Source organism: Tamandua tetradactyla, chromosome 2 (genome assembly GCF_023851605.1).
Source record: "Tamandua tetradactyla isolate mTamTet1 chromosome 2, mTamTet1.pri, whole genome shotgun sequence".
NCBI classification, from domain to species: Eukaryota; Metazoa; Chordata; class Mammalia; order Pilosa; family Myrmecophagidae; genus Tamandua; species Tamandua tetradactyla.
The window spans coordinates 62,321,957-62,349,104 of NC_135328.1; the positions used below are offsets into that span (position 1 = coordinate 62,321,957).

Genomic DNA, 27,148 nt, shown 5'->3' on the forward strand with positions numbered 1-27,148 from the left:
TGATATCACAAGGAACTAAACAGCAAAATCTAGAATATGGGGCTTCAGTTATTCAACCACAGTTATTCGACAAGTCAGCGACAGGAAAAAAAAAGGGAAAAAGGGAAACTTCTTATTTGAGAGAGCATTTAACCCAATAAGAGGTGTGACTTTATTTGGATCATGACTCAAACAATCAAACCAATTCAAGATAACTTGGAACATTTTCATCAGCTATGGCACTGTGATTATGTAAGAAAATGTTCATATATTTTAGAGACAAATGGTAAAGAGGATAAGACTGAAATGATATGACGGCAGTTGGAATTTGTTTTAAAAATTTACAATATTTCAGAAAAAGAGACAAAAGATGGATGAAACCAGAGTGTCCAACAAGTTGGTGATTCTAAAATGTGGGTGATGGGTGTATGGGGGGGCTCATTTTCTACTTTTGTGCCTGTTGGAAATTTTCATTACAAGTGTCTTAAAGGGTGATGGGACGTGTCTCCAGGTGTCAGGGTTCAGCCTGCCGAGCCAGCCTGACCCTCCGGAACTCATCTCCGCCCACTCCACCCTCCCCACTGCAGTTCCTCTGACCTCCCCAGAGCTGGCGGGAAGCCCTCTGGGGACTGAAGCATAATGCATTGTCTTTAAGAGGGAGGCTGGTACGGGAAGCATCTCTGACTTGCCCCCCAACCTTCCACATACATGCTCCTTGTGGTCAGTCTTCCTGCCCTCCATCTCCTGCCCTGGCAAGCACCATCAAAGAGGCTCAGTCTTGGGGCTGAGGAATATGGAGAGTGGGGCTCAGTGTGGTAGGCACAGGAGGGACCCTGGCACCTGTCACCGTGGGGAAGGAAGGTAAGAACTGAGCATATACCCCCAGCCAGGAGCATCTGGGCTCTCCCCCAGCCAGCCAAGTTGGGAAGGGACACAGGTGGTGAGACAGGCTCTCTGGATGCCCTCCTGGGTGGGGGTGGGGTGGGGCAGGACAATGGAAGCATCTAGACCCTCACCCAGAGCTGAGCAAACTGTTGTCCATGTCGGGGAGGTCTCCCATCCTCATTCTCTCCTAATGTTTTTTTGAGGGGTGATACAGAGTTTATTGAATTAGATTGCTGTATTTACAACTGAGATCACATCTACATACTATTTTGCTAATCTACATGGGTATGTTATTTCCGGATGACTTTAAGACTCAAGATGAACAGGTCTCAATCAAACAAAAACACACACATTCACACTAGTTGTTTTATAACAGTAGTGCATACACTGTATTCCTCCTATAAAGCCAGCTTTGATTAAAAATCATTAGTTTCAAAGAGCAATCTCTGATTTTGAAGATGAACCAAAATAAATACCATTTGATTCTAAAGTCTATTTTAATCATTTTGTATAATTGCTTATTGGACTATGGTATATATATATACATATATATATGAAAGGACACTGATGTAAGGGCACAATCTGGTGTGAAGTTTAACCAGAGAGCTGCTTCCTCCCCCTTTCCCCCAAAACCTTTGGCCAAGAATTTAATTGTAAAAGCTGCAATTATCTGGTGATACCTCAGAATCAGTCCTGTTAATTAGAAGTAACAAAAGCAGGCCCACATCCTTTTAATTCTGTCACACTAAACAACTCGCAGATGGTTCTGAAATTAGAACATTTACCACCATACTTTAAACCCTTAGGGATATGGAGAGTCAGCTAGAACAAGGGAAAGGAGAGTCGTGGGTAAGTAGCTAGGGAAGTAGGTTCATGAAGAATCACGCCGCTTTGCCCAACAGTAGAGTACATGTGCTTTATCTCAATGAACTCAAGAGGCCAACAAGCAGCAGACCTGCTCAACTCACCTTCCAAATCAGAAAAACAAGACTAAAAAGCTCAGGTTTGAATTTTCTATGCATAGGCTCCACCAGTGACGAAGAGCTTATAAGCAGGGTGTCTACTCCTTCTGCACAGCACCATGCATGCGCACAGCGTGCCCAGCAGCTGAGTAGCTGTAGATGCCAGTGTGGTCCAGATAACATGCATCATGATTTCTTATAGCTTCTCACAACCAGACCCTCACACCCCTTCGCGCAGAATTCAGAGGGGTGGGTCAGACTTCCATGACAGCTGCCTGGCAGTCTCTCTGCCACAGCTAAGCGGGACACCCTGATTTTTGGTTGCTTTGAACCAGTCTGTATTTTCCGAGACTGAGTAACAGCAGATTCCACAACAGTGCAACTGTCTCTGTACATGATGAATAGCCCAGCTAGCAGCAGCAGGGCAGGTTCCAAGGTAGGTCTTAGACACTTTCTGAATGCTGCACTTAACCTCATTTCCCACCTTTGCTCTGTAAATGAAGCCCTAAAACCACTACAACTTCTGTGACATGAGGAGGAGGAGGAGGAACGTGGCAAGTCAGCAGGGGCTTCCCGGGCTGTGATGCAGCAGCCAGTTAGCCCAAGGATGAAAAGTGATCAGTATAGAAGGGATGAGCGCGTACACACTTAAAAAAAGCGGTTCGAGTCTTCTAAGTGATGACGACACAGGCTCCCTCATAACATAAAAGGCCAGCTGCTCCCCAGAAGACGAGGTTGACACAGACCAGCCCTGTCTTAGAGGACGTGATGCGCTGGCCGGAGGTGCGGGCGGCCCAGAGGCCCTGTTCACCCGGCGAGGCGCCCCCCTCCCACCTGGAACCGCGCGGCCTGCACCCAGCTCCCCGCAGGCACCTCCTACTTCGCTCGCGCAGCGCGGGGGGGTGGGGGGGTGGGGGGGGTGGGGGGGTGGGGGGGTGGGTGTGCCCCCAGGTGCCTAACCCCCTCCGCATAGCCCCCCAGGGCCCCCGCCCCGCTCCCACACTCTCTTCTAATTAATTTACCAACATATCCTCCCTTTCCTTCCTGCTGTCCCATCTGATCATAGCCAACCTCAATCATGTGGTTAAACCACCTCTTTTGCCATCACCTCTGCCATCAGTGATTCATTTGCACATTCTCTTACCCAAGGCCAGGTCAGTGCCCACATTCTGGGGAAGCCCAAATTAAAGCACTGGGTACTTGTTTTAGTAGCCTTGGTGGGAGGGCAAACAAGAAGTCTTCTCTCAAATGTGGTGGATGCTATGACAAATGTGTGGACAGGTGCCCTGGATGCCAGGAGGAACCAGTGTCAAAACCTGGGTGGAAGACAGCACTTCCCAGAGGGGTGTTCGAGTTGGCCTTGAAAGATTAATAGTTCGTCAGGTGGAACTGGGAGACAGGAGAGGTGACAGGGAAATAGAGTGTGCTTGAGGACTGCCAGGTCGAGTTGCTTGGGCTTCTCCTGTGCATTGTGGAGAAAAGCTCAGAAGACTTGAAGGGAGAAGAAACATGGCAGCTTGGGAGTTAGAAATGTCTCTGTGGAATGGAGACTAGAAAAGGGGGGGGGGGGGGTGGAGACTGGGAGGCCCATGAAGAGGCTCCTGCAGAGGGAATAGATTTGGAGTCTGACATGAGGCAGATCTGGGGTTGTGGCAGCAGGGATGGGTTTTTAAAAAGAGGACCTGGGGGCAGACTGAAGGGGGCTTATAAGGAGGGAAGAATTGAGTGACCCTGGGATCAGGGGGAGACTCCAGAGATGTGGTGGTGATGGTGGGGCATCCTTGAAAAGGGCCCTGAGGAGTCAGGTAGATTCAGATGAGGTTGAGTTGGGGCGGGTGGAGTTTGATGTGTCCATTAGCCTTACAAGAGAAGATGCATGAAACAAAAGCAGGACGTTGGATCATTTGTTCTGGGGCATTGGGGCCCGAGGTAGGGACTGAGAACTGGGGGCGGAGATGCGGTGGGAGAGGAAGTGCAGGCCCACTTCCCCACTACAGGACCAGAATTAGGAAGTAAAAATTCGGTTCTAAGGGTGTGGAGGAGACAGCCCAGGGCTGGCGTGAGGGAGGCACAAAGCCGCAAAACCACAAAGCCTGAACTGTTGGGAACAAACTCGCTGGTGAACCGCCCCTTCCTTCCAAGAACCATCCTTGTCTCTCCCTTTCAGAGATGTGCTGGGACATCCTCAAGCCAGGCTGGGAGCCAGGACACCTGGGTTCAACTCACCCTGGGCCTTAGGCTGTGCACAAAGTACAACAGACAGAGTCGGCCTGCCCGGCCTAGTGTGGCCCGGCAGGGACCCGTGTGGACGTGGGGGGCTCTTCCGGTAACAAAGGAAGGCCCCATCCTGCCTGGGGCCTCCATGTTCCTCAGCCTTCCTGCCTAAGCCTCAATGTTCATGGATTCTTGAGCCCCAGCCCCTGCCCACACAGATCTCTGCACAGGCCCTTTGTACAGTCACTGCATTCCCGGAAAGCTGTAAATCAGATCCCACCTTCACACAGGCTCACGTGGTCGTTACAGAGCTGCCTTCCTGCCAAGGTGGGGGTAGGGGGTGCCCTGTGTACACGTCCTGGAGGGCTGCATGTGGACAGGCCTGGGGATATGGGCAGGTGAGGGGGCTGCCCAGCAGGGAGGGTGTTGCAGGGAGCAGCTGCCCTTGCCCATCTGGAGGCCCCAGAATGAAGGAGGAGACCGGGAAATCATCCTGCGGGGGGCTTCCTGGGCCTCCGGGCTTGCCTCCTTTCTCAGGCTGGGCAGGAAAGTGGAGATTAGCCCGTCCTGGGGCTGCTGACCTGGGCCCCCGTTCCAGGCCCACAGCCCCAGACTGGATCAGATAGGGCACGTTCCTGCCGTGAGCTGCCTGCTGACGGGGACCATGCTGACGCAGGCGGAAAAATATTAACCCAGTGGAATGCACGCCTGTGTGTGCACGCCCATGTGTGCATGGCTACATGTGTGTGAGTATGTGCACCAGCAGAGGGGCTTTCACATGCAAGACCAGACACAGATACACATACGCACACAAACACCTGCCCATTTGCACATACACATGTTCACTCACAGACCTATATAGAGACACAAATTCTTCTCACACATGCAGATCCCTTTGATGTTATCCCCCCAGCAGCTTTTGTTCAATTAATCCCTCAAGACCCCTTCGCTGACAGCTCTAGCTCATACTAGAAAGACCTGCGCGCCATCCCTGGTTTCTGATGCCTTGTTAGGCGGCCTGGCATGGGCTTTACAGTGGAGCAGGCCTGGGTTTGAATTCTGGTTCCTCAGTTTAGGGGATGTTTGCTCTTTGGCAGGTGCCTCTGCCTTCCTGTCTGCCTTAGTCTCTGTCTGCAGTGTCCTGGAGGCCCACGGATGACTCTGGGAAAAGGGAGAGCCTGGAAGGAAGGGTCTGGTAACTAGTGGCGTGAAGGTTATGCGTAGGTCATCCTGGGATCTGTCTGTGCCTCCATCCCTCCCCAGCCTGGCTTCTAGTTCTGGGGTGATCTTGGGTGAATTTCTATGTTGCATTGAATCTTAAAATGCATGGGGAAGGGGACAATTACTGGTTCAGGCTTAAGGTTCTTTTCTGTTCTGAGCAGAGTCTGAGAATTTTGATGGCATCACACGATTTCAGAGACACCAGGGTTCCTTGAAGCACACTACCCTCCCACACCATCCAGGCCCCTTTCGCCAGCGCAGTATCTTTCTTACCTGTTTATTCTACAGGCTCCTGAGTTATACAAAGGATTCTGTGGCTTAAAAGTGAGAAACCACAAGGGGTAAAACAGTTTGACTGAAAGTGGTTTATGTGGCAAATTAGTCAAATAGCAAATGGGTTGAAACAAATAATTAATTGGTATGATTCATTTTATGTATTTCTCACTTTTTAGGAGCATTTGGAGATTGTTCAGAGAACTTTAAGCATCTTTAGGGCATTTTTGTTTCTTCATTCTGATTTTTAAAAATTTATTTGCATTTTCATTTTTAATTGGGTTTCAACCAGTTGTATCTGTTCCATGCTATGGAACAATAGAGATGAGTTGGGTACTTTTAAAATTGGAGACGACCTAACTGCCCATCGTAGGGGATTCTACATATGGATTCCCCGTCAGGTGACAGGTCGTGGAGCATGCACGTGTGGGAGATGTGCCTCTACTGGCAGGGAAGGATATTCTCAATACCTGTGTGGATTAAAAAGCACTTTACAAAAGTTTATGTAAAGCAGCAGTTTACTTTTTGTTAACAAAGCAAAGAAGGAAGGTGTATATATGTACACCTAGGAAAAGGACTAGAAGGAAAACTACCAAAATGTTAACAGTCGTAGTCATAGAAGGAAAATGGGTCTTTTAAGGTGCTTTTGGTTTGTTTGTATTTTAGGTAATAAAATAATTAAAAGGATCTGAGATTTTAAAATATGTTTTCTATTTTTATAAAAGTTCCTGTCCAGTGGTGGACATTATGTCTGCTCAGCCTCGTTAGCCATGTGTTTGTAAACATTTAAAGTTTCCGTTAGGTTGAACAGTAAATATCCTCAATCACCAGTTCACATTTTAAGATTTTTAGTGTAGCAACAAATGAGAGGTTGATGGGCATTGGGTTATTTCCAAATTTTCACTTGTAAAAATAGAACATGATAGATAAAAATTAGACTAGGAAAACTAAATAATTTCTGAAAGAGGGACCAAATGTTTCATGACACATCAAAGTTTCTAAAAGTTGCCTCATGGTACACCAATATATTTCTAAATTCATTTTCAACCAATTTATCATTCCTGCCATTAAGCTGTTGACTTAATAATCAGCTGTTACCTTCACAACCCTTTTGCTGGGCTCTGTCTAGAAGCCCAAAGTTGCCAGTGGAGAGGGTTCCTCAATCCTGTTTGATAGATGGGGAAACAAGCTTGGAGCTAGGGGCTGAGCCAACGTTGTGCAAGGGAATTTGACACTGAACTTGGACTCAGACCCGGGTTGTGTGCAAGGTCTAGGAGAAGGTCTTTGCTGCAGCTCAGAGTTAGGATTGCCAGATTTAGCAAATAAAAATACAGGATGCCCAGTAAAATTTGAAGTTCAGGTGAACAGTATAATTTTTTAGTGTCAGTATGGCCCAAGTCTCGCAAATATTGTTTCTATGAACTTCAGATGTAACTGGGCATCTTGCGTTTTATCTGGCAACCCTACTAAGAGCCGACCTGTGAGGACAGGGCCCTAGCTGTCCCATCCTGTGTTCCCATCCCAACTGGTCCCAGAGACCCCAACTCACCCCCACTCCTCCCTGTCCAGGCCCTGTCCAGACTAACATGCTTCACAGCTCTGACCCAAACTCCCAACACCATGGCCCCTTTAGCTGCCTCACCTCTCCTCTCCTCAGCCTTCATTTCTGGAGTGCTGTGGTCTTTCTCTATCCCTATCAGCTCACCAAGGCAGCTTTCTCCAAGCACCTGCCTGGCTGGCCCCTGCTCAACACCCAACTCTGGGGCCACAGCTGCCTCCTGGCTCCCCTCAGCCTCTGGGCAGCTCAGATGTCCAGGTTTCCACCTCCCTCCCACCTGCTTCTTCTCGGTCACCCTCTTATTCTCCAGAATCCTGCCTCCAGCCTTTGCCCCCTGCCGCTGGGCTCCCTGGGTCATTCCAGGGACTCCTGTGGTGAATGCCCAATGGCCTGATATCTCACGTTTTTTTTTTTTTTAACTCCAGCTAGACCCCACTTTCTAGGCTCAATTGTGCCCTTGCCTGCTGGATGCCCCAAAGCCCAAGGGGTCCCCAGACTGGCCACTTCATTTCCCTCTTTGCTTAGAACCTTTTGAAGGCTCTTCAGGCCCTCAGGATAGTCTGAACCCTTGATGGGGCAGACAGAGCCTTTCTTGGTCTGCCCTGCGCACTCCTCAGTCCCTCCTCAAGTTCCAAAAACTGGGTTTCAAATGACGCCCACCTGCCACCCCACCCTCCCTGTCTCATCTTGGCGGACTTGGTTCCCATGGCACTCTTCAGGAAGATTCTTGCCCACCCCCTGACTGGGTAAGCTGCAGTCTGCATTTCACCCCCACCCCTCCCACTCTTCCAGTATGTTCCAAGTTCCTTGTTGCTTATCTATTTTTCCCAAGACAAATGGGACAATGTCTTCTCCACCTCAGGCACCCCAGCATCCAGCTCAATGAATGAGCCCGGGGCATGATTCCCAATCCCAGCCTGGGTCCCTATTTGGGTAGCAACTTGATTCCAGCCCAATCCAACTCTGCCTAAGCCCTGCCCTTACCCAAGACCCCAGCTCCGCCTTGACTCTTACTGCCTCCCCGACCCCCACCAGGCCCAAACAGCGCACATAGTAAAGGAGTTAGGCAGGTCTCCCCACCTTCCAGGGGTACATCATTCCCTCCTGAAGTCAGAGATCCAGCATCTTGAGCCCACTCGGAATCTGCAGAGGGAGTGAGGGGCAGAGTTTTAGAGATCTGCGGCCACAGGGGAAGAGAATCCTGGCAGTTTTTTTTTTTTTTTTTTTTTTTATTAATCAAAAAAAAGAAAAGAAATTAACACAACATTTAGAAATCATTCCATTCTACAAATGCACTCAGTAATTCTTAGTATCATCACATAGATGTATGATCATCATTTCTTAGTACATTTGCATCGATTTAGGAAAAGAACTAGCAAAACAGCAGAAAAAGATATAGAATGTTAATATAGAGAAGAGAATTAAAATAATAATACTAATAATATATATATATATAAAGGAAAAAGAAAAAAACAAAAACAAAAGATACAAACACACAAACAAACAAACAAAAAACCATATTTCAGGTGCAGCTTCATTCAGTGTTCCAACCTAGTTACATTACACTTAGGTATTATTGTGCTGTCCATTTTTGAGTTTTTGTATCTAGTCCTGTTGCACAGTCTGTATCCCTTCAGCTCCAATTACCCATTATCTTACCCTGTTTCTAACTCCTGCTTGTCTCTGTTACCAATGATATATTCCAAGCTGATTCTCGAATGTCGGTTCACATCAGTGGGACCTTACAGTATTTGTCCTTTAGTTTTGGGCTAGACTCACTCAGCATAATGTTCTCTAGGTCCATCCATGTTATTACATGCTTCATAAGTTTAGTCTGTCTTAAAGCTGCATAATATTCCATCGTAGGTATACGCCACAGTTTGTTTAGCCACTCGTCTGTTGATGAACATTTTGGCTGTTTCCATCTCTTTGCAATTGTAGATAATGCTGCTATAAACACTGGTGTGCAAATGTCCGTCTGTGTCTTTGCCCTTAAGTCCCTTGAGTAGATACCTAGCAGTGGTATTGCTGGGTCGTAATCTATTCTGCCATTCTATGTCTTTTGATTGGGAAATTCAGTCCATTAACTTTTAGTATTATTACTGTTTGGATAATATTTTCCTCTACCATTTTGGCTTTTGTATTATATATATCATATCTGATTTTCCTTCTTTCTACACTTTACTCCATACCTCTCTCTTCTGTCTTTTCGTATCTGACTCTAGTGCTCCCTTTAGTATTTCTTGCAGAGCTGGTCTCTTGGTCACAAATTCTCTCACTTTTTGTCTATAAATGTTTTAATTTCTCCTTCATTTTTGAAGGACAATTTTGCTGGATATAGGAGTCTTGGTTGGCAGTTTTTCTCTTTTAGTAATTTAAATATATCATCCCACTGTCTTCTAGCTTCCATGGTTTCTGCTGAGAAATCTACACATAGTCTTATTGGGTTTCCCTTGTATGTGACAGATTGTTTTTCTCTTGCTGCTTTCAAGATCCTCTCTTTCTCTTTGACCTCTGACATTCTAACTAGTAAGTGTCTTGGAGAACACCTATTTGGGTCTATTCTCTTTGGGGTGCGCTGCACTTCTTGGATCTGCAAATTCCTGGCAGTTCTTAAGGAGAGCACCTGACTGGGAAGCCCTGGGATGGCAGCCTACCCCTCTGTCTCTCCCTGCCCACCTGCTGCCCCACCACTGGGCGACTTGGGGTGGTAAACACGCACGGTCCATACCTGGACTGGGCTTTGGCACCCTCTAGAGGACAGTTTCATTCCCAGATCTAGGCTTTTAGCAACCAAATCCTTAAACACCTCTTCCCCCAAGGAGGGATTGCCTGGACTCAGAAGCTCTCTGGACCAAGTGTCCACCGTCCACCCACCAACTGGCCAGCCTCTTCACAGTCTGCAAGCCAGCAGCAACGCCCTCGTATCTTCACACCCCGTCACCTTCTCAAATCCCCATCCTTTAAGACCCAGATGTGCCCTGGCTCCAGGTGCACCGCTTAGACTGAAGCTGGTCCCCAGGCTTCCTCCTGACCCTGCAGCCGTCACTGAGCTACCCCAGCACAGGGCCTGAGCCCCACTGCCTGGTCCGGCCTTGGCTCCTCCACACTGGCCTTTCCAAGGGAGGGTTTTTCTAAGGATGGGGTGTAGGATTCCACCCCCCTTCCGATGGGGCTTGGATTTCCACTTCCCCTCACAGACTGGAGTTTCCATGAAAATATGGCCTATGCTGCTTCCTGCCCCTCAGGGGACCCCTTCCTCTCTCAGACTGGGGGCTCCCTAGAGCTCCCTAGACCCATGGGGAGTGGCTCTCTCTCTCCCCCTTCAAATTGGGGTTCCTTGAGGACCATTCTTCCCTCAGACTTGGGGCTTTCCTAGGACTGATTCAGGGTCTCCTGCCTCACCCCTCCAGCGGGTGCAGAGCTCTTGTGCTTTCCATCTCTAGTCTCCATTCTGCGCTGCTCGCCCCACGGCTGGGGTTTCAGGAAGTTCTGGAGCCTTGCCCATGTTTGGGCCCCAGGGGGCTCCCTCAGACTCCAGTCTGGTTTCCCCTGGGGTCTGGAGGCCCTGAGCGCCCCTCACGGCTCTACCTATGACCTCACAAGGGCAGCCTCAGAACTTGGTCTCCATGGCACCAGCTATTTTGGGCAGTGCGTCTGGAATTGGCTCAAGTGGCATCAGCCAAACCCTTGTCCCACTGACCTCTCCCCCAGAGGAGCAGGAGTGGTGCTCAGGCTGCCCCAGAGAGGACTGAGAAGCGGGCTCTAGGCTGGGGACACAGGGACAGTGGAGCCCCAACTGGGGCCGTGGCCTTAGCCCGGGGTAGTCATGAAGGAAGAAGATCAAGACCTGCTCTGACGGAGAAACCCCCAGGGCAGAAGCTGAGAAACAAGGCCCTTCACCGAAGTGAGTGGGGCTCCAGGCTGGTCCTTCCCTGGGGACTGTACGGCGAGGCGGTGACTGTGGGGTTGCCGGGGAAAGGAGCCCTGGCTGGCAGTGGGAGGCTGGGATTTCTGTTCGGGTTTGTCCTGAGCTGCCGTGTGATGCAGCACATACTCTCTGGGCTTCAGCTTCTCACCTGCAAGTGGGAGGACCAGAGGTGTTGCTGAGATAGGGAGGATGTTGGGCAGGGCTGTAGGCAGAGCGTGGGGATGAGACCAGGACAGGGCTGAGGACCAACCACACTGGACTGAAGCAGAAGGGATGCAGGTCAGATAGGTGGGGGGACTGCCTGCTGGCTGGAGAGGTTTCTCCTGCCGGAGTCCCCGCCCGAGGGGCTGGGGCTGGGGCCAGATCATCTCTGCTGTTGGGGTTAGAGAAGCAAATTTGTGCTGCAGCTAGAGAGAACTAGGCTAGAGAACAAGGAGGACATTCAAGGTGAGGAAACTCAAGGGAGAAGGGCTACTTTTGTGCTGTCCGTTTCAGAGGAAAATGGGAGTACAAGGTGGGAATTTTCAGGAAGGGTGGAAGGCTGGACAAAACGAGTTTTTAGGACCCCATTGTGTGTGTGTGCACGTGCATGGGTGTGTGTGTGTGCTTGCGCTTCTGTGTGGGCATGCACACTTGTATGCATACATGTTCGCTCAAGGAGGGGCTCCTAGAAAGTTGCAGTTTAATTCAGCAGCAAGAAGGTTTCAGGCAACCATAGCCTGATACGTGAGTGTGGAGCCACGGGGGGAGGCCGTTGGCATCTCCACCGTCCAAAGCTGGGTTGCAGACTTGGGAAGGTCAGGAGAACTTCTGAAGGGCAGGATCAGTGGTCCTGAAGCCAGACTGGGTGGGGGGTGGGGGTGGGGCCTCAGGGCACTTCCCCATTGGCCGAGGCACACCCACCCCCCACCCACCCCCTGCCCTCCCTGTCAGTGTGGCCTGATGGAGGGGGTGGCCCTGCAGGAGCTGTCCCTGTGGCTTCTCCCCTGAGAGGCTGGGAGCTGATGAGAATGTGGATCCAAGTTCTGTTTCCCCCTGCCCTAGTGATCTCTCTTCAACTCTACAGCATCTAAAACCTAAAAGACAAAATATGGCTGAATTGGACAGGCCCAGGCGGTAAGTGCCCCATGCTCCCCCAGTCCCCTCGTGGGTCTCCCACCCCCTCCTGGTGCACCCTCAGCCTTTCCTCATGGCAGCTGCTCCCCCCTCCCCATCCTCTGCCAGCCCAGGGGACCCCCGGGGCAGAACCTCTCCCACCCGTTTCTCATTCCCCTGCAGCACAGCCGAGCACACCCCTGTGGTGAGGGGAAGCTCAGGAAGCTGCTGGAAGGGTTGGTCAGTGGGTCCCAGCGGCTCCCATGTTGGTGGTGCTCAACTGAACTGAACTCATCTCCTCTGGGCCTCCCCTGGGGCGAGCTCAGGCCCCACTCTCTTTGAGGTGAAATAGAAGCCGAAGTGCCCAGTGCATTTAGCCCGCTTCCCTCTCTGACTCCCCCATCCCCCTCGCTCTCCCCATTTCAGCCCCACTCACCTTTGCTTTCTCCAGAGAAGCTCGGTGTTGGCCGTTGCCTCTGCCCAAAACGCTCTGCCCGCAGTTATCTGTGGGGCTCTCCTTGGCCTCCTTCATGTCTTTGCTCAAAGGTCACCTTCTCGGTGAGCCTTCCCCGACCGCCCTAGTGAAAGCGTCACCCCACCCCACCCTCCCACTTCCTCTTCCCCTCTTCTACTTGTCCCCATAGTACTTATCACCTTCTAAATCACTCCATACAACACAGACTCACTTACTGACTTTCATTGCTGTGTGTCTGTTCCACGTGAACAAGGCTGTCTGTGCACTCTTGGATTGAGTGAACCGATGGCTCCCTCTCTGTGGGGATGGCATCACTGCTCCAGTTAGGTCTGTCTCCTGGGCTTTGGACCTTGTTTCCACGAGCAACTCACACCCCAGTGGAAATAGCCTCCTCCCCTCCTGCAGGCCCACCCCTTCTGCTGTGGTCCGGGCTCAGTCAGGAATCCCTTCTCCTCAGTGGCTCAGGCTTCACCCTGGACACCTCCCTCTTTCCCATGCCTCACATCTGGTCATCAGCCTCCTAAAATGTCTAGAATGTGCTCATTCCCCTCCATCCTCTCTACCACCCTCCAACTGCCCTCCAGACACTTTAGGCCATCACCACTTACCTGGACTGTTCATTGCCACAGCCACTTTTCCTAGCTCATTCTGCAAAATTCATTTCAGGCCTCACCTCCCATCCCTCTTCTGAGTCCTGCAGCCCTGGAGCCTTACTCCTCTGGGAGTGTTGCCAATGCCTGTCCCTCCCACTAGCAACCCAAGGATGGAAACCAGGTTGTTACTTTGTGTCCCTGGTGCTTGACTCACATAGATGGTCAATAAATGTTTGTTGAATGAAAAAATGTTGGTTAGCAAGTTAGTTGGTGGCTTGATGTTAGTCATTTATGATTGATTGGTTGCTTAGATGATTGCATCAGTTTGCGAATAGAATCGAGAGTTGGTTGGGTAATTAAGTTACTAGATTGGTATATTAGTTAGTTGATTGATAGATTGGTGAGCTGTTATTTATTTAGTCCCTTGGTTAACGGGTTACTTAGGTAATTAGCTGGTTGCTGTTAGTTTCCTGACTTATAAGCTAATTTTCTTGGATGCCCTCATCTCTTCTAATTCTACACCTTTTCTTGAGCCATCATATCTATGCCCATGGCTCAAATGACCATCTATGATTTGGTGGCCTCCAAATGCATATCTCTAAACGAAACCCCACGATCAGTTGCCTCCTTACTGGTCATCTCCAGTCAGGTGTCCAATAGGCGCCTCAAGCTCAATATATCAAGAAAGGGACTCCTCATCCTCTTGCCCCAAAACTTGTAGCTTCTCTTCTGTGGCCCATTTCAATCATTCTGCTGGTGCAGCCAGGACCCAGGGTTTTCACTGAGTCTTCCCTCTCCATTCTCCTCTCTAATCGAATACCACTCCTGTCCCTTTTCTTGACTGTCCTCTTCTTGCCGTCGTCACTGCTGCCTTTCAGCCTGCCTGTGGTCGATTTCAGCCTCTTGACGGCTCACCACACCTCCACTTCTGTCCCTTCCAATTCTGCTCCCAAAAGGCAGGTCATGCTCCTGCCTCGATACCCCAACTACCCCATGGCCCTCGGGGCCATGTTCAGGTTCACCAAGGTGGGCCCCAAGGCCTCAACTGTCTGGCCTCACACCCCTCCCTGCCCATGTCATGCCACTCTTACTCCTTCCTCTGGCCATTGCATCCTTGAGGAATTCACCCACACATCACATTCTGCCTTAGCTGTAGGCCTTTGCACATGCCCTGGCCATGCCGGAAATTTTCCCTGGCTTCCCTTCACCTGGCCAGCTTTCCATTCTTGGCTTAAAGTTCTCTTCCTCTGGGAGAGCCTCCTAATCTTCCCCAAGCCCCATGGCTATTTGCCTCTTCCAGGCAGTCCCGGGGTGCCTCCAACTCAGCTGTGGCTACATTCATCACGTTTTATAGTAATTGCTTCCTTAACTGTCTTTCTTGTTGAAAGCAGGATCATCCCTGTGTCCCTTTTTTTTTCCTTCTAATATTTTTACTGAGAAATATCCACACACATACAGTCCAACCACATGATACATTCAGGGGTTCACAATATCATCACACAGGTGTATATTCTTCACCATGATCATTTTTAGAACATTTGCATCACTTCAGAAAAAGAAATTAAAAAGAAAAAACTCATACATCCCATACCCTGTACTCCTTCCTCTCACCACTAATATTTCAATCTACCCATTTTATTACCCTTTATCCCCCCTATTATTTTATTTATTTATTTTTGTGGGGTTCATGGTCCCGGAATCGAACCTGGGTCTCCCTCATGGAAGGTGGGCATTCTAACCACTGAACTACTGGTGCACCACTATTTATTTCTTTTTATCCCTCTATTTTTCACTCATCTGTCCATACCCTGGATAAAAGGAGCATCAGACACAAGGTTTTCACAATCACACAGTCACATTGTAAAAGCTCTATACAATCGTCTTCAAGAATCAGGGCTACTGGAACACAGCTCAACAGTTTCAGGTGTTTCCCTCCAGCCACTCCAATACACCATAAACTAAAAGTGATACCTATATAACGCATAAGAATACCTCCAGGATAACCTCTTGACTCTGTTTGAAATCTTTCAGCCACTGAGATTTTATTTTGTCTCTTCTCCATTTTGGTCAAGAAGGCTTTTTCATTCCCATGATGTGGCTCCTCCCCAGGAGTCAGGCCCCATATTGCCAGGAAGATTTACACCCCTGGGAGTCATGTCCCATGTAGGGGGAGGCATGCCTGTATTCTTGATTGTAATGCTTGACATATAGCCAGTATTCAATCTTTGATTCATTGGCTGGTTGGTGGTTATTTGTTGTTTGCTGTGTTCTGCCTGCTGTCATAGTGAGCAGCAAAGAGCCAGGATCCCAGAGTTCTCTCACTGTCCTTGATTTCCTGCTCTGTCCACCTCTACCCTCGTCTATGGTACATCCCCAGGCCTGTACTTGTGTCTCTGTATCAGGCTTCTCACAGGCTCTTCTTCAGGCATGAGGAGGCCAGACACTGGGGAAAGGGAACTTCTATATGATGCTGCATGGAAGCTGGAGTTGGAAGGGGGCCTGTGGATTGCCCAATCAAGTCTACACCCTATCCCCCCATGTATTCAGCCTTGGGTTTGTTTCCCACAGGTAAGAAACGGAGCAAGGACTGGGGTGGTCGAGATATGAGCACAGGGTTTCAGCTGGAATAGTGGAGGGTGTTTTATTCCATGCCTGGTTGACGTCTTTCCCTCTCTTTGCTTTACTCTTTGCTGAGATGAAGCCAGGAGATTTGAAGAAGCCTGGGTGAGGCAGGATAAGGTAGTTGAGGGACTTGTGTCAACTTCCAGACATTCAGAAGGCATCGGAAAGAGGGAAGGGTCCCCAGTCTGAACAAGAACATTTTGGAGGTATCTTTAGCCTATAGACCCTATCTCCTTTCCCAAACTCCAGCCGCATATCCACCCCACAAAAAAAATGGAACCTGTAAATCACTTTTTCATCTGTTCATCTCTCCATCCAACCGTGCATTTAGTAAAGAAATACTTATCAAGAATCTACCGTGTGCCAGGTACTGTAGAAAGCTCTAGGGATCCAGTGGAGAGTAAGACAAATGACTTCTCCAGGCTTCCTCTTTCATTCAGCAAGTATTTATTGCGCGCCTACCACGTGCCTGGCACTGTGCTAGGTGATGAGGATAGACCGGGTAGTAAGCAAGACCCAGGCCTCCTCCTGTCCCTCTCTCATCCATTCATCCATTCATCCATCCACAAACATCTGCTTACATTGACTGTGCTGGCCACGGGCTGCAGAACCTTGTGTACTTTGCAGACACCTCTGTCTTTAGCAGAACCTAGTTCATGTTTCAGGCCTCATCATTGTTTGCAGAACCGCACCCAACAACAGCAGAATTTGCCACACCTTGGACTGTCTGCAGAAGAGCCTCACTGTTTCCAGGTCCTGCCTGTGACTCCCAAGGTCTGGATTGCGCAGATAAGCAGACAGACAGACAGACAACCAAACTACATATTCCTGCCTGCTCTCTCCCAACCTGCTTCTGCCTCTGAGTCTCCTTGGCACTGCAGTTCATATTTACCAGCTCCCTAACTGCCCCTTCCGCAAAGTGGCCTCAGTGGTGTACCATCCCCCTGGTCCAGTCCTGACCAGAGGAGGAAAGGGCACGGGCTCGGCCGTCTACCCCAAGTCCTTCTCTGTGTCCTTGTGGCTCTCGGGTGTCTCTGATGCCAGCCTTCCCATCTGGGAAGGAGGCATGTGTGGGTTACCTATTAACTCGCCATGAGTTGAAGGGCTGATGGGCAGCAGGCGGACTTGAGCCTCATTTCTGCCATGGGCTCCGACTTCACCTTCAGGTCTACCCACAGCTCCACGACTCTCTGGTCGAACACGATAGCGAGGATACATGCCGTCCTGCAGAGGGAGATGGTGCGAGTATTCCTGGCCGAGTTCGTGAGCACATTTGTCATGATGGTGAGCGAGAGGGTAGCGTGGGGCGTGGGCTCTGAGGCAGGGGCGTGAATCCCAGCACCCCCAGGATGGTGGGGCTCAGTAAGGGCAATCCGTGACACCCCCTCCCCTGCTAGGCCCATGAGTGATATGAGTGGGGAAATAAGGAGAGGGGCCTTTCTCAGCAAGTCTTTTTGGGAGAAAAAGTGCTCATAATCTGTGGGGAAAGAATGAACGACAGGCTGGGGGTAGGGTGGGGTGGGGTGGAGCTGGGGACATGGCTGGAAGTAGGATGGAGGGAAACCAAGGGCGGAGAGATTGAAGAAAACCTTGAATGGTGGGCTTTCAGTTGTAACTCCAAGGGCAATGGGGGAGTCATTGAGGGTTAACACGCAGGGGAGTGATGTGGTCAGATTTGGATGTGGTCAGATGAGGTAATTTTGGGTGTGTGTGAAGCATAAACAAGGCTGGAGGAAGGGGAATAAGTTAAGACGCTGTTTCAATGGTCTAGAAGAGAGAGATGGTGGTGACCAATCTAGGGGATGGAGAAGAAAGCAGATGTTTTTGTTGTAGAAAATGGAATCAAGGAGATATTGCAATCCACGGATGTGGGGTGAGTGCTGATGGGGCCATTCTAGGGCAAGAGGTGACTGGCCAGGTGAGGTGCCGGTGGAGGAATTCTGAAGATGGTAGAGTATAGGCGTCTGGCGCTCAAGGGAGAAGCTTGAACTGAAAGTAAAGAGTTGAAGTTCATCGGGATGTGGCTGGTGGTTATAAAAGGTCCAGAGAGAGTATACAGGAAGGGAAAAGCAAGAGGTGGAGAACAGCCCTGAGGAACGAAGAGGGGCGTACACAGGAGCCTGGGGAGGCGTGGCGAGAGGTGGGAAGATGACTAGAAGAGGAGATATTCCAGAAGCAGTCAGTAGCTGGGCAAGCTGCAGAGAGCCTGAAAGGAGCACTGACAATGGTCCATGGGGTTTGGCAACACAGAGGTCACTGGCCATCTTGGCTGGAGATGTTTCAGTGGATGACGGGGGAGAAACCAGACCAGCAGCATGTGACAGTTCTTGAAATCTTCGTCTTTCTCTTCTTGCTTCAGCCCTGCTATTTACCCTGTTGTGCTTTGCCTTTAGAGGAGCTGTAGCCATATTTGTTGCTTCTTATGTAGGAACATGTCCAAGAAAAGAAGGTGCAGCCTCTGGGATGAGAACAAAAGGCAGCTAGGAGAGTGCCAGAGAAAGCGGGGATCAGAGAGTCAGTGTGTGTGTATATGTGTATGTGTGTGTGAGCAAGCATGCATGTGCATGAGTGTGAGCGGGGGGATGTAAGTGTGGCTGTGTGTATGTGTGTGGGCATGAGTGAGTGAGTGCAGTTGTGTATGTGAGTGTGAATGCATGTGTATGAGTGTGAACACATTGTGTGCACACGAATGTGAGTGTGTGTATGCATGAGTGTGGTTGTGAGTTTGCATGTGTGCATGAATGAGCACAAGTGTGAATATGGTGGTTTTTACATGTGTGCATGAGTCTGAGTGTGAGTGTGTGTGTAAGTGCATGTGTGAGTATGGTCTCTCTGAGTGTGAGCATGGGTGCATGCTGAAGTGTGTATGAGCATGAATGTGACTGTGGTTGTGTATGTGAGTGTGTGTGCACTGAGCAACAATGCAGGAGACAATGAGGCCCGTAGAGTCCAGGGGCAGGACTCTGCACACATCTGGTTGTTATTCTGACCCTGCCACTGAGTCATCAGCTGGCCTTGGGCAAGTCTCTTTCTGACTCAGAGCCTGGCTTCTTGGTTATTGAGTGTGTTGAATTAGGCCTTCACTGGCTTTGTAGCTTCCTGGAACTGGGTTCAAATCCCACCTCAAGCTGTTATCTATAAGCATCTCAACTGTTCAGAATCGTAGCTTCCTCCTTGGTGAACGTGGCTTGTGTGAGGAAGGTCAAGTGCCCAGCACCCACAGGTTTGGCCCCTTGTTATTATGACAAGTGCTCTCAGCTGCTCTCCCCTGCCAGAGAAAGCGGGGGTCAGAGAGTCAGTGTGTGTGTGTGAGAGCGAGTACCCTGCCCTCCTGCTTTGGCTCCCAAGCTATGAGGACAGCAGCTGCCTTCTATCCCTGCTTTATTCCAGGGCAAAGTAATTCATTTATGACAGGGCATTCCAGTCCCATGGGGGCTGTTAAACCTTGGAGCGGCAGAGGCGGGAGGGTGCATCTTCAGAGAGCTCTTAGGGAAAGTAGGTGCCGCCCCATGTGCATGGATTCCTGCAGATGTTTGTTTCTCTTCCTTTATAGATTATTTCTGAGCACCTATTGCATACCAGGCACTAAGATGCTAAGCGCCTTATACATGGCATCTCCCCAATTCCTCACAATGGGAAATCTGAGGCTCTATGAGATTAGGTTACTTGCCCAAGGTCACATTTTAAATCAGGATTTAAATCCAGTCCAGTCTATCATCACAGCTTTAACCCTTAATCTCTATGCTCTGTCCCTTGGCTTAGGTGTAGCAGGATTTCTAACGCTCTGGCATGTTAGCTCTCTCCCAGGTGGGATAAGACTCCAGCTTTGGGTTATTCAAAACCTGTCTGTGGGCCTCAGTTTCCCTATCTGTAGAGTAGGGGAAAAATGTTCTTGGAACATGTCCGAGAAAAGAAGGGGCAGCCTCTGAGAAGAGAATGAAAGGCAGCCAGGAAAGAAGATTTTACGAGCTTGTAAGAGACCTTAGTGAGGTTTAAGCCCACATGGGACATTACATTGTTGTTATTTTTAGCTGCCAGGCCTGGGCCAAGACATGGGGGCTCAGTTGACAGGAAACTCAGTGAGTCACCGGAGTGAATGTTTCTCCAGAAAGGCTAGTGTGACCTTGGGCCCCATTTATTGCGACCAGGATGAGGGAAGTAAAGTGTTCCACTCTGTGCAGACTCCTCCGGGGCTGTTTTCTTTGGGCCGGGCCCGGGGCGGGGCTTTGATGAGCTGGGCCACATTCATTGGCTACACAGGGAGGCCCTGGGGCCATCAGGGCCCTGAAGAAACAGCTGGAAAGGCGAGCCATAGGGCAGGGATTGCAAACACATGCTTCTATCGCAGCTTTAATCCAGAGCAAATCCAGGGCCCTGGGAGTGAGTCAACCCAGAGCAGTGGGGACTGAGGCTGGCTGCGGGGTAATAACGTGTGGCTGGCCTACTACTACAGCTGGCTGTTGCCCTGGAGGTTGGGATGCAGGTCAACATCGCCCTAGTTTCTGATTTTTCAAGAGAACCTGAGATTTCTGATCGTCAAATCAAGTTATTCGAGCAAAACACATATGCTGGACGGTTGGTGACCCCGATACAAGGGATCATGTAGGGTTCATGCATTCAAATAGTTTTGAGCTCCTCCTTGGAAGGGAGGGGGAGCCTCAGTTTTAAGACCCTTTGTTCCTCCTCCAGACCCTCCACCACCTGGCAACCCCTGCTTGTCATTGTGTCCTGGCCTCACCCCCTCTTCCCAGCCCCACCCCGTAGCCTGCAGAGCATCCTCTCCTCCCAGCATCTTCAGCCTGGGTCCTAGGTTGGTCCGTCTCTGAGCTCTCCACCTGCTCCTGAGGGACCCTGTGGGCTCTGCTCAACTGTCTCCGCATTTCCTCAGACTTCCCTAAAGCCCTTTGCAATTCTGCCCGTTTTTTCAACAGCAAATGGTTTGATCTCCTACTTGCAGAGAATCATCAGACAGACCTGTGCTCTGCTCCCTCTCACCACCAGACCACCTGTCTGTGTGTCCACATGTCTCCCCCTCTGCAGGGTGGGTGGCCCACACCCCACTGCGCCTGCCTTCTCGGATACCCTGCTCGTTTTTTTCTTTCTTGTTTATCTTCAGCCTCTCCCTTTCTCAACCTGTAAACATACTAATCCCTCCCACTGAATACAGCACAAAGTGAAACACCCCTCCTTCGCCCCACCTTCCCACCCCCCTTCCGCAGTGAGACTCTTCATTTGTCTCTTCCCTCCCTTGTCAGGGGGCATCTGCGCTGTTCCCCTCACTGCCTCTCAGTCACTGGGCCCGGGCCTCTGCCCCCATGGTTTGCTGATACAATGCTCACCATGGTTATCAATGACCTCTGGTTGACAAATCCAAAAGGGAGGCTATCCAGGCATTTGACCCTGAGGTGGCATGTGTCAGTGTGAGTCATAATTTCCTGGGGAAACTCTGCTTCTCCTTGGTGGCCATAGGACATTCTCTTAGCTCTTTTCCCATTTAACTGTTCTAGCTGGGGTTTGTGTGTGCTGATGTATGGCTTTGATGGTCGCCCTCGTGTCCACAATTCTTCAGTTTTTCTCTTTCATAAACCCTAGACCAGAGCTGTCCAATGGAAATGTGAGCCACATCTGTAATTTAAAATCTAGTAGCCATATTTAAAAGGTGAAAAAAAAACAGGTGAAATTGATTTTAGTGATATATGTTATTTAACCCAGAGATCCAAAATATTATAATTTCAACATGTAAAAATTATCAATAAGTATTTCACATTTTCATTATCCTACTGTCTTCAGAATCTGGTGTGTATTATACACTTACAGCAGCTCTCAATCTGGACTACGTATAATAACCACATGTGTCTACTGGCCACCATATTGGATGACACAGGTCTAGCCCTGACTTCCAGTGGCCTGGACATCTCCATCTTCAGGTTCCTCGGATCTGCAAAATACATGGACTTTTCAAAGGAGGTGGCATCTGAACTTGTCCTTTGGTGGAGTTTATTTTCTAGGATCTAGAGCCATGTATTACAGGCAGGGAACAGGATATACAAAAACACAGAGGCATGAGAAAGCATGGCATGCGCGGAGCAGTGAAGTTGTTTAGTTCAAGGTGATCTGGCATGGGTGACTGCCTGGAGTCAAATCCTGGCTTGCTATGTTCAGGCTCCGTTACCCTGGACAAGCCACTCACCTTCAATGAGCCCCAGGTTATCCATCTGTTGAAAGAGGAGAACAATAGTACCTAACTCATAAGATCGGTATGAGGGTTAAATAAGATGACAGATAAACTTTCATAACAGTTCCTGGCACATAGTAAGTGCTCAGTAAATGGTGTTTGTTATTATTTTGTAGTTGATTAGTTTCCTAGGGCTGCGGTAACAAACTTGGTGACTTAAAACAACAGAAATGTATTGTCTCATGGTTCTGAAGTTCAAAACCGAAGTGTTGACAGAGCTATGTTTCTTCCGAAACCTGCGGGAGAGAATCCTTCCTTGTCTCTTCTAGCTTCCTCTTGCACTTTAGTCTCTGCCTCCTTTCCACATGGCATTCTCCCCTCAGGTATGGCAGTACTGTGTCCAAATTTCCCTCTTCTTATAGGGACACCAGTCATATAAGATTAGGGCCCAGCCTAATCCAGTTTGTCCTCAACTACTCACATCTACAAAGACCTTATGTCACATTCGCTGGATCAGGGGTTAGGACTTGGATATATCTTTTTGGAGACTCAGTTCAACCCATTACAGTAGTCATACTATTGCTGGGACATAGTGAACAGTGGGGCAGATATGAGACTGAGAGGCCACAGAGGACCAAATAATGAAGGGTCTTAAATGGGAATCGACTGAGTGTGGACTTTATCCTAGAGATGGAGGGGGGGACCAAAGAATATTTGAACAAGGTGCAGGCATGATTAGAGTTTTGGGTGAGAAAGTTGCTCCTGGCTGCAAGAAGGAAGATGGGTAAGGGTGGAGAAGATTAAGTAGAGCTGACTAGGTGTTGGGGGAGGAGGGAGAGGCAACTGGCATCTGTGACATCCGGGTTTCTGGCCTGGTCAACCAGATGGGGAACACAGGGTGAGGAGCAGGCTTCCTGAGACATGGTGAGCTTTCAGTATAGATTGTACTATGCCTGTGGAGAATAAATAAATAGGTTCTTGGTTTCCACATGGAGATTTTGAGAATTTTAGTGCATCGGGTATATTCGAAGACACAAACCTCATAAGAAAATGCAGAATGAGTGATTGGGGTGAGAGGTAAAAGGGGCCACAAAGGAAATCTTGGGATCATCCATATTCTTGAGGTAGATGAAGGAAGAAGAAATTAGGGAACGACCTCAACTGAAGAACAGGCTAGAAAGATAAGAGGAAAACAGGAGAAATGTCATGGAGACCTAGAAGAAGAGTACTCAAGAGCACGGAAGTCAACAAAGTCAAGTAAGATAATGTTTGAAAATTAAGAGGTTGTTGAAGCCTTTGGAGAGAGCTTTGGTGTCTGTTTTGGTTTGCTAATACTGTTGGAATGCAACGTCCCAGAAATTGAACAGCTTTTAAAAGGGAATTTATTACATTGCATGTTGAGAATTCTAAGGCTGTAAAAATGTTCAGACTAAGGCATCTAGGGAAAGATACCTTGACTCCGAAAGGCTAATGGGTTCAGAACACCTCTGTCAGCTGAGAAGGCACATGGCTGGCATCTGCTATCTTTGGCTTCTGGTTTCAAACAGATTCCCTGGTGGCATTTACTTTCTGCAGCAAAATGTTTGCCATAGGTCTCATGTTGGCACTGGACTGTCTCCAAAATAAAGCAGTAAACTATTAAGGTCCACCTTGAATGGGCGGAGTCACAGCTCCATCTAATCAAAAGGTCACACCCACAATTGAGTGGATTCTATCTCCATGAAAACAATTACTCAAAGGTTCCCACCCTACATTATTTAATCAGGATTAAAGAACATGACTTTTCTGGGGTACACTACACGTTCTAACCAGCGCAGTGTCTGTGACATGTGGAGGCAGAAACCAGACTGAGGAGGGAGGGTAAGGGGAGGGGAAAAGGCGCTGGATACTGGTTTCTTTGTTGGAGGCTGACTCAGACAGGGAGGGAGGGAAAGCGAGGCTGGGCCAAGGTGTGAAAGTTTATTTTTAAGAGGGAAGAGACCTGAATCTGTGGGAACCATTAAGATAGAGGGTGGAAGATGCAGGCAAGAGGGTGACCTTTGTAAAGGAAGGGAGGGCATGGGGCACAGAAAACACAGCTGAAGGGAAGGTGGATGTAGATGTAGGTGGGAGGTTGGTGAGGGCTTCTGTTCTTCCTTTGAAGGGAAGGACGAAGGGAAAAGGGGAGAGCATCATCTCAGGACATCCGGAGATTATGGATTGTAGAGAGCAAGAGGTTCTGGGATGATGCCTAAGGGCATGGGAATGGAACTAAGTGAGAGTTAGAACCCCACCGCTTCCGGCCTGGTGTGTGGGTGTACGGTGGAGGGGATCTCAGCAGAGTCCAGGCTTGAGGTTTGGAGACCCCTCGGAGGAACTTCCGTCAGGGTTAGCCCCCAGCGGGCTTGGGTTTGAGGTGCACAAAGTATGTTTAGAAGAGCCTTTGGCTAGGCTGCCCCATCCTGTTCCTTTTGCAACTCCCACCCAAACTCTCACTGGATCAGATCTGAAGGCAGTGCCAGTGGAGGAAGGGGGCATGACAAAGTATCTTCAAAGGTGATGCTGGGGAGGTCCAGGGCATGGGGATGAAGAGCCAGAACTGAGCTTGGAGTCCTGCTCTGAGGTCGGGGCTTCTGGCAGGCGGCCCCCTCAGAGGCCCTCCCTCGCAGGTGTTTGGCCTCGGCTCCGTGGCCCATATGGTTCTAGGAGAGAATAAATTCGGGAGCTACCTTGGTGTCAACTTGGGGTTTGGCTTCGGAGTCACCATGGGAGTGCACGTGGCAGGGGGCGTGTCCGGTGAGTGAGCCCCAGCCCCGCCTTGGCCAGGCAAGGCCAGGTGTCCCCCGCAGACTCTCCCTTGCCCGCCTCCAGCCAGCCCCTTCTCTGACTCACCCAGGGCCTCGCCTTCACCAGCCACCTGGAGAGAGGATGTTGGTTTCAACATCCCTTGCCTCTGACCGTTCTTGCCCCAAACCCTTCCCTAAGTCCCCTCGATCCGCCATTTTTACTAGATGGGTCATCTTAGACAAGCTATTTAACTTCTCTGCCTTCACTTTCCTTACTGGCAAAATGGAGAGGGTGTTACCCGCCTCATGGGGTTGGCGTGAGGGTTGAGTAAGAAGCGAGTGTCTGGCACAGAGTGCCACTCCATCGATGCTAGTTGTTGTTATTTTATTATTGTGGCTGATTTGTTTCTACTCTACTTTTCCAATGCACCTGCCGCCTCTCACCCAGGAGCCCACATGAACGCGGCCGTGACCTTCACCAACTGTGTGCTTGGCCGCATGTCCTGGAAGAAGTTTCCTGTGTATGTTCTGGGCCAGTTCCTAGGCTCCTTCCTGGCCGCTGCCACCACCTACTGCCTCTTCTATGGTGAGTGTCTCGCCCTGGGACCATCTGCCTGAGGCCTCAGTCTCCTTCCTTGACACAATGGCAGATCCAACCTCAGTGTCTGGGAGGAGAAGAACCTTGGAGGAGGGGCCCCTCAACCCTGGAGCTTACGGTCTTATTTCTGCGAGGCTGGTGGGGCTCGGCTGGGAGCAGGTTCACTTCTCCATTACATGTCTCCAGACTCCCTGATGCACTTCTCGGGTGGAGAGCTGACAGTGACTGGTCCCAGAGCCACCGCTGGCATTTTCGCCACCTACCTCCCCCAGCACGTGTCGTTGTGGCAGGGCTTCTTTGATGAGGTCAGTGGTCCAGGGCGGCGCCCCTCCCCAAGCCCCTCCACTCAGACAACCAGCGGGGAGCCCCTCAGGCAGCCGCCCCCCACCCCCCACCCCAGGCTAAGGAGGACGAGAACTCTGATTGGGAATGGACCAAGACCTGCTTGTGCCAGTGGGTTTGGATTTGGGGCGTGGCGGAGGCCCTGCGGTTGGCCGGCTGGAGCCCCGGGGCGGGGGCGGGGGGACTGCCACGGTGTCTGCTCCCCAGGCAGTACTGACGGGCTTGCTCCAGATGTGTATCTTCGCCATCACGGACAAGCAAAACAATTCGCCACCCGAAGGGGCGCAGGCCCTTGTGATTGGCGTCCTGGTTATCGCCATTGGGGTGTGTCTAGGCATGAACACGGGCTATGCCATCAACCCGTCCCGGGACCTGCCTCCCCGCTTCTTCACCTTCCTCGCGGGCTGGGGCCATCAGGTCTTCAGGTACCGCGAGTCGGCCGGGCCTGCCCCGCGAGCCAGGGTGGGGGCTGACGTGGGAGCAGCCCAGGAGGGACCTATAGGGGGCAGAGGTGGGTCCCGACTTTCCCCCAGACTCCCACTGATGGCGACCCTGGAGTTAGTGGGCGGGGGCGGGGTAACTCCGGGGAGAGTGCTGTCCTGGGCATCGGCCCCCACGCGCGCCCCAATAGGCTGCCGCCTCTCGCCGGCAGTGCTGGGGACAGCTGGTGGTGGGTGCCGGTAGTGGCGCCGTTCCTGGGCGCCTTCTTTGGCGGCGCGCTCTATCTGCTCCTGGTTGGCTTCAACATCCCTCGGGAGCTCGAATCGATGGAGGACTCCGTGATATTTGAGGAGCAGAGGACGACGGCATTGCCCAAGACCAGCCCCAACCCATTTGCGGCCGATCCCCTCACCCCCGTCACCGTGTCTTCAAAGGTCTCTGCCAAGAGACCGCCAGCCCAGTCTGTCCCGCCCTTAAGTGACCCAGCGCTCCCCCTAGAGCACCTCTAAGTAGATGATTTGTAAGCCCACCCCCACCCCAATAAAGACAGCCTTCTCCACAGCCGCACCCCTGCTTCCTGGCAGCCTCCTGGGGTTGAGCTCCCTCCCAGACTCTTGCAGGAGCTCCAGGGTCTGGTGATAGTTCCAGGCAAGAGCGCAGAGCTGAGGGATCCAGGCCCAGGTGCTGGGGTGCTCCTTGAGAAGGGAAGGAGGAAGAGCCGCCCTGCGGCCTCAGTAGGATCAGGGGGAGATGGAAAGGGGCCAGGCATCTGCTGGTGGCCTAGGGAGTGGAGCCGGGAGTTTGGGGGAAAGGACCAGAGCAAGCAGGTGGGGGCCAACCTTGAGCTGCCCTGGGACAAGAGGCTCAGCCTGCCCTGCTTCTTCCCCTCCCCCAATCTTGCCGATTATGGCCAGTCCTCTGGTCAGACAAGCGAGGACCAACGGTGTCGATCAGAGTTTCTCAAACTTTTTTTCATTGTTCTTCACTAAGGAGCCTCTCATTTTTTCCCTAATCACATG

General features: G+C 50.5%; 1 protein-coding gene, 1 long non-coding RNA gene and 1 pseudogene across 13 annotated transcripts in view; 1 reads left to right on the forward strand and 2 right to left on the reverse strand.

Moving 5' to 3' along the window:
• LOC143673430 (uncharacterized) overlaps window positions 1–10,689 on the reverse strand; it is a 32,732-nt gene extending 22,043 nt beyond the window's left edge. For both annotated transcript variants that reach the window (XR_013170357.1, XR_013170356.1), the window contains exons 1-2: window positions 10,498–10,689; window positions 8,173–8,235 (exon numbers count right to left, since the gene is read on the reverse strand). This is a non-coding gene — a long non-coding RNA (uncharacterized LOC143673430). The remainder of the gene's footprint in view (window positions 1–8,172; window positions 8,236–10,497) is intronic.
• Window positions 1,879–7,450, reverse strand: LOC143674262 (uncharacterized; annotated as a pseudogene).
• An 18-nt stretch (window positions 10,690–10,707) lies between the features above and the next one.
• AQP7 (aquaporin 7) lies at window positions 10,708–26,690 on the forward strand. 11 transcript variants are annotated; one of them, XM_077147936.1, is made up of 9 exons: window positions 10,710–10,999; window positions 11,987–12,139; window positions 12,302–12,461; window positions 16,987–17,092; window positions 24,632–24,758; window positions 25,197–25,334; window positions 25,533–25,651; window positions 25,896–26,113; window positions 26,341–26,690. In XM_077147936.1, the coding sequence occupies exons 4-9, from the start codon at window positions 17,045–17,047 to the stop codon at window positions 26,636–26,638; spliced, it is 948 nt and encodes a 315-aa protein (XP_077004051.1). In that variant the 5' UTR covers window positions 10,710–10,999; window positions 11,987–12,139; window positions 12,302–12,461; window positions 16,987–17,044; the 3' UTR covers window positions 26,639–26,690. The 11 variants fall into 11 exon arrangements, with proteins under 11 accessions (XP_077004050.1, XP_077004051.1, XP_077004044.1 ...); XM_077147935.1 differs by lacking the exons at window positions 12,302–12,461; window positions 24,632–24,758 and adding an exon at window positions 16,474–16,582 and having other exon boundaries at window positions 10,708–10,999; XM_077147929.1 differs by lacking the exon at window positions 12,302–12,461 and having other exon boundaries at window positions 16,975–17,092.
• The last annotated feature ends 458 nt before the right edge of the window (window positions 26,691–27,148 follow it).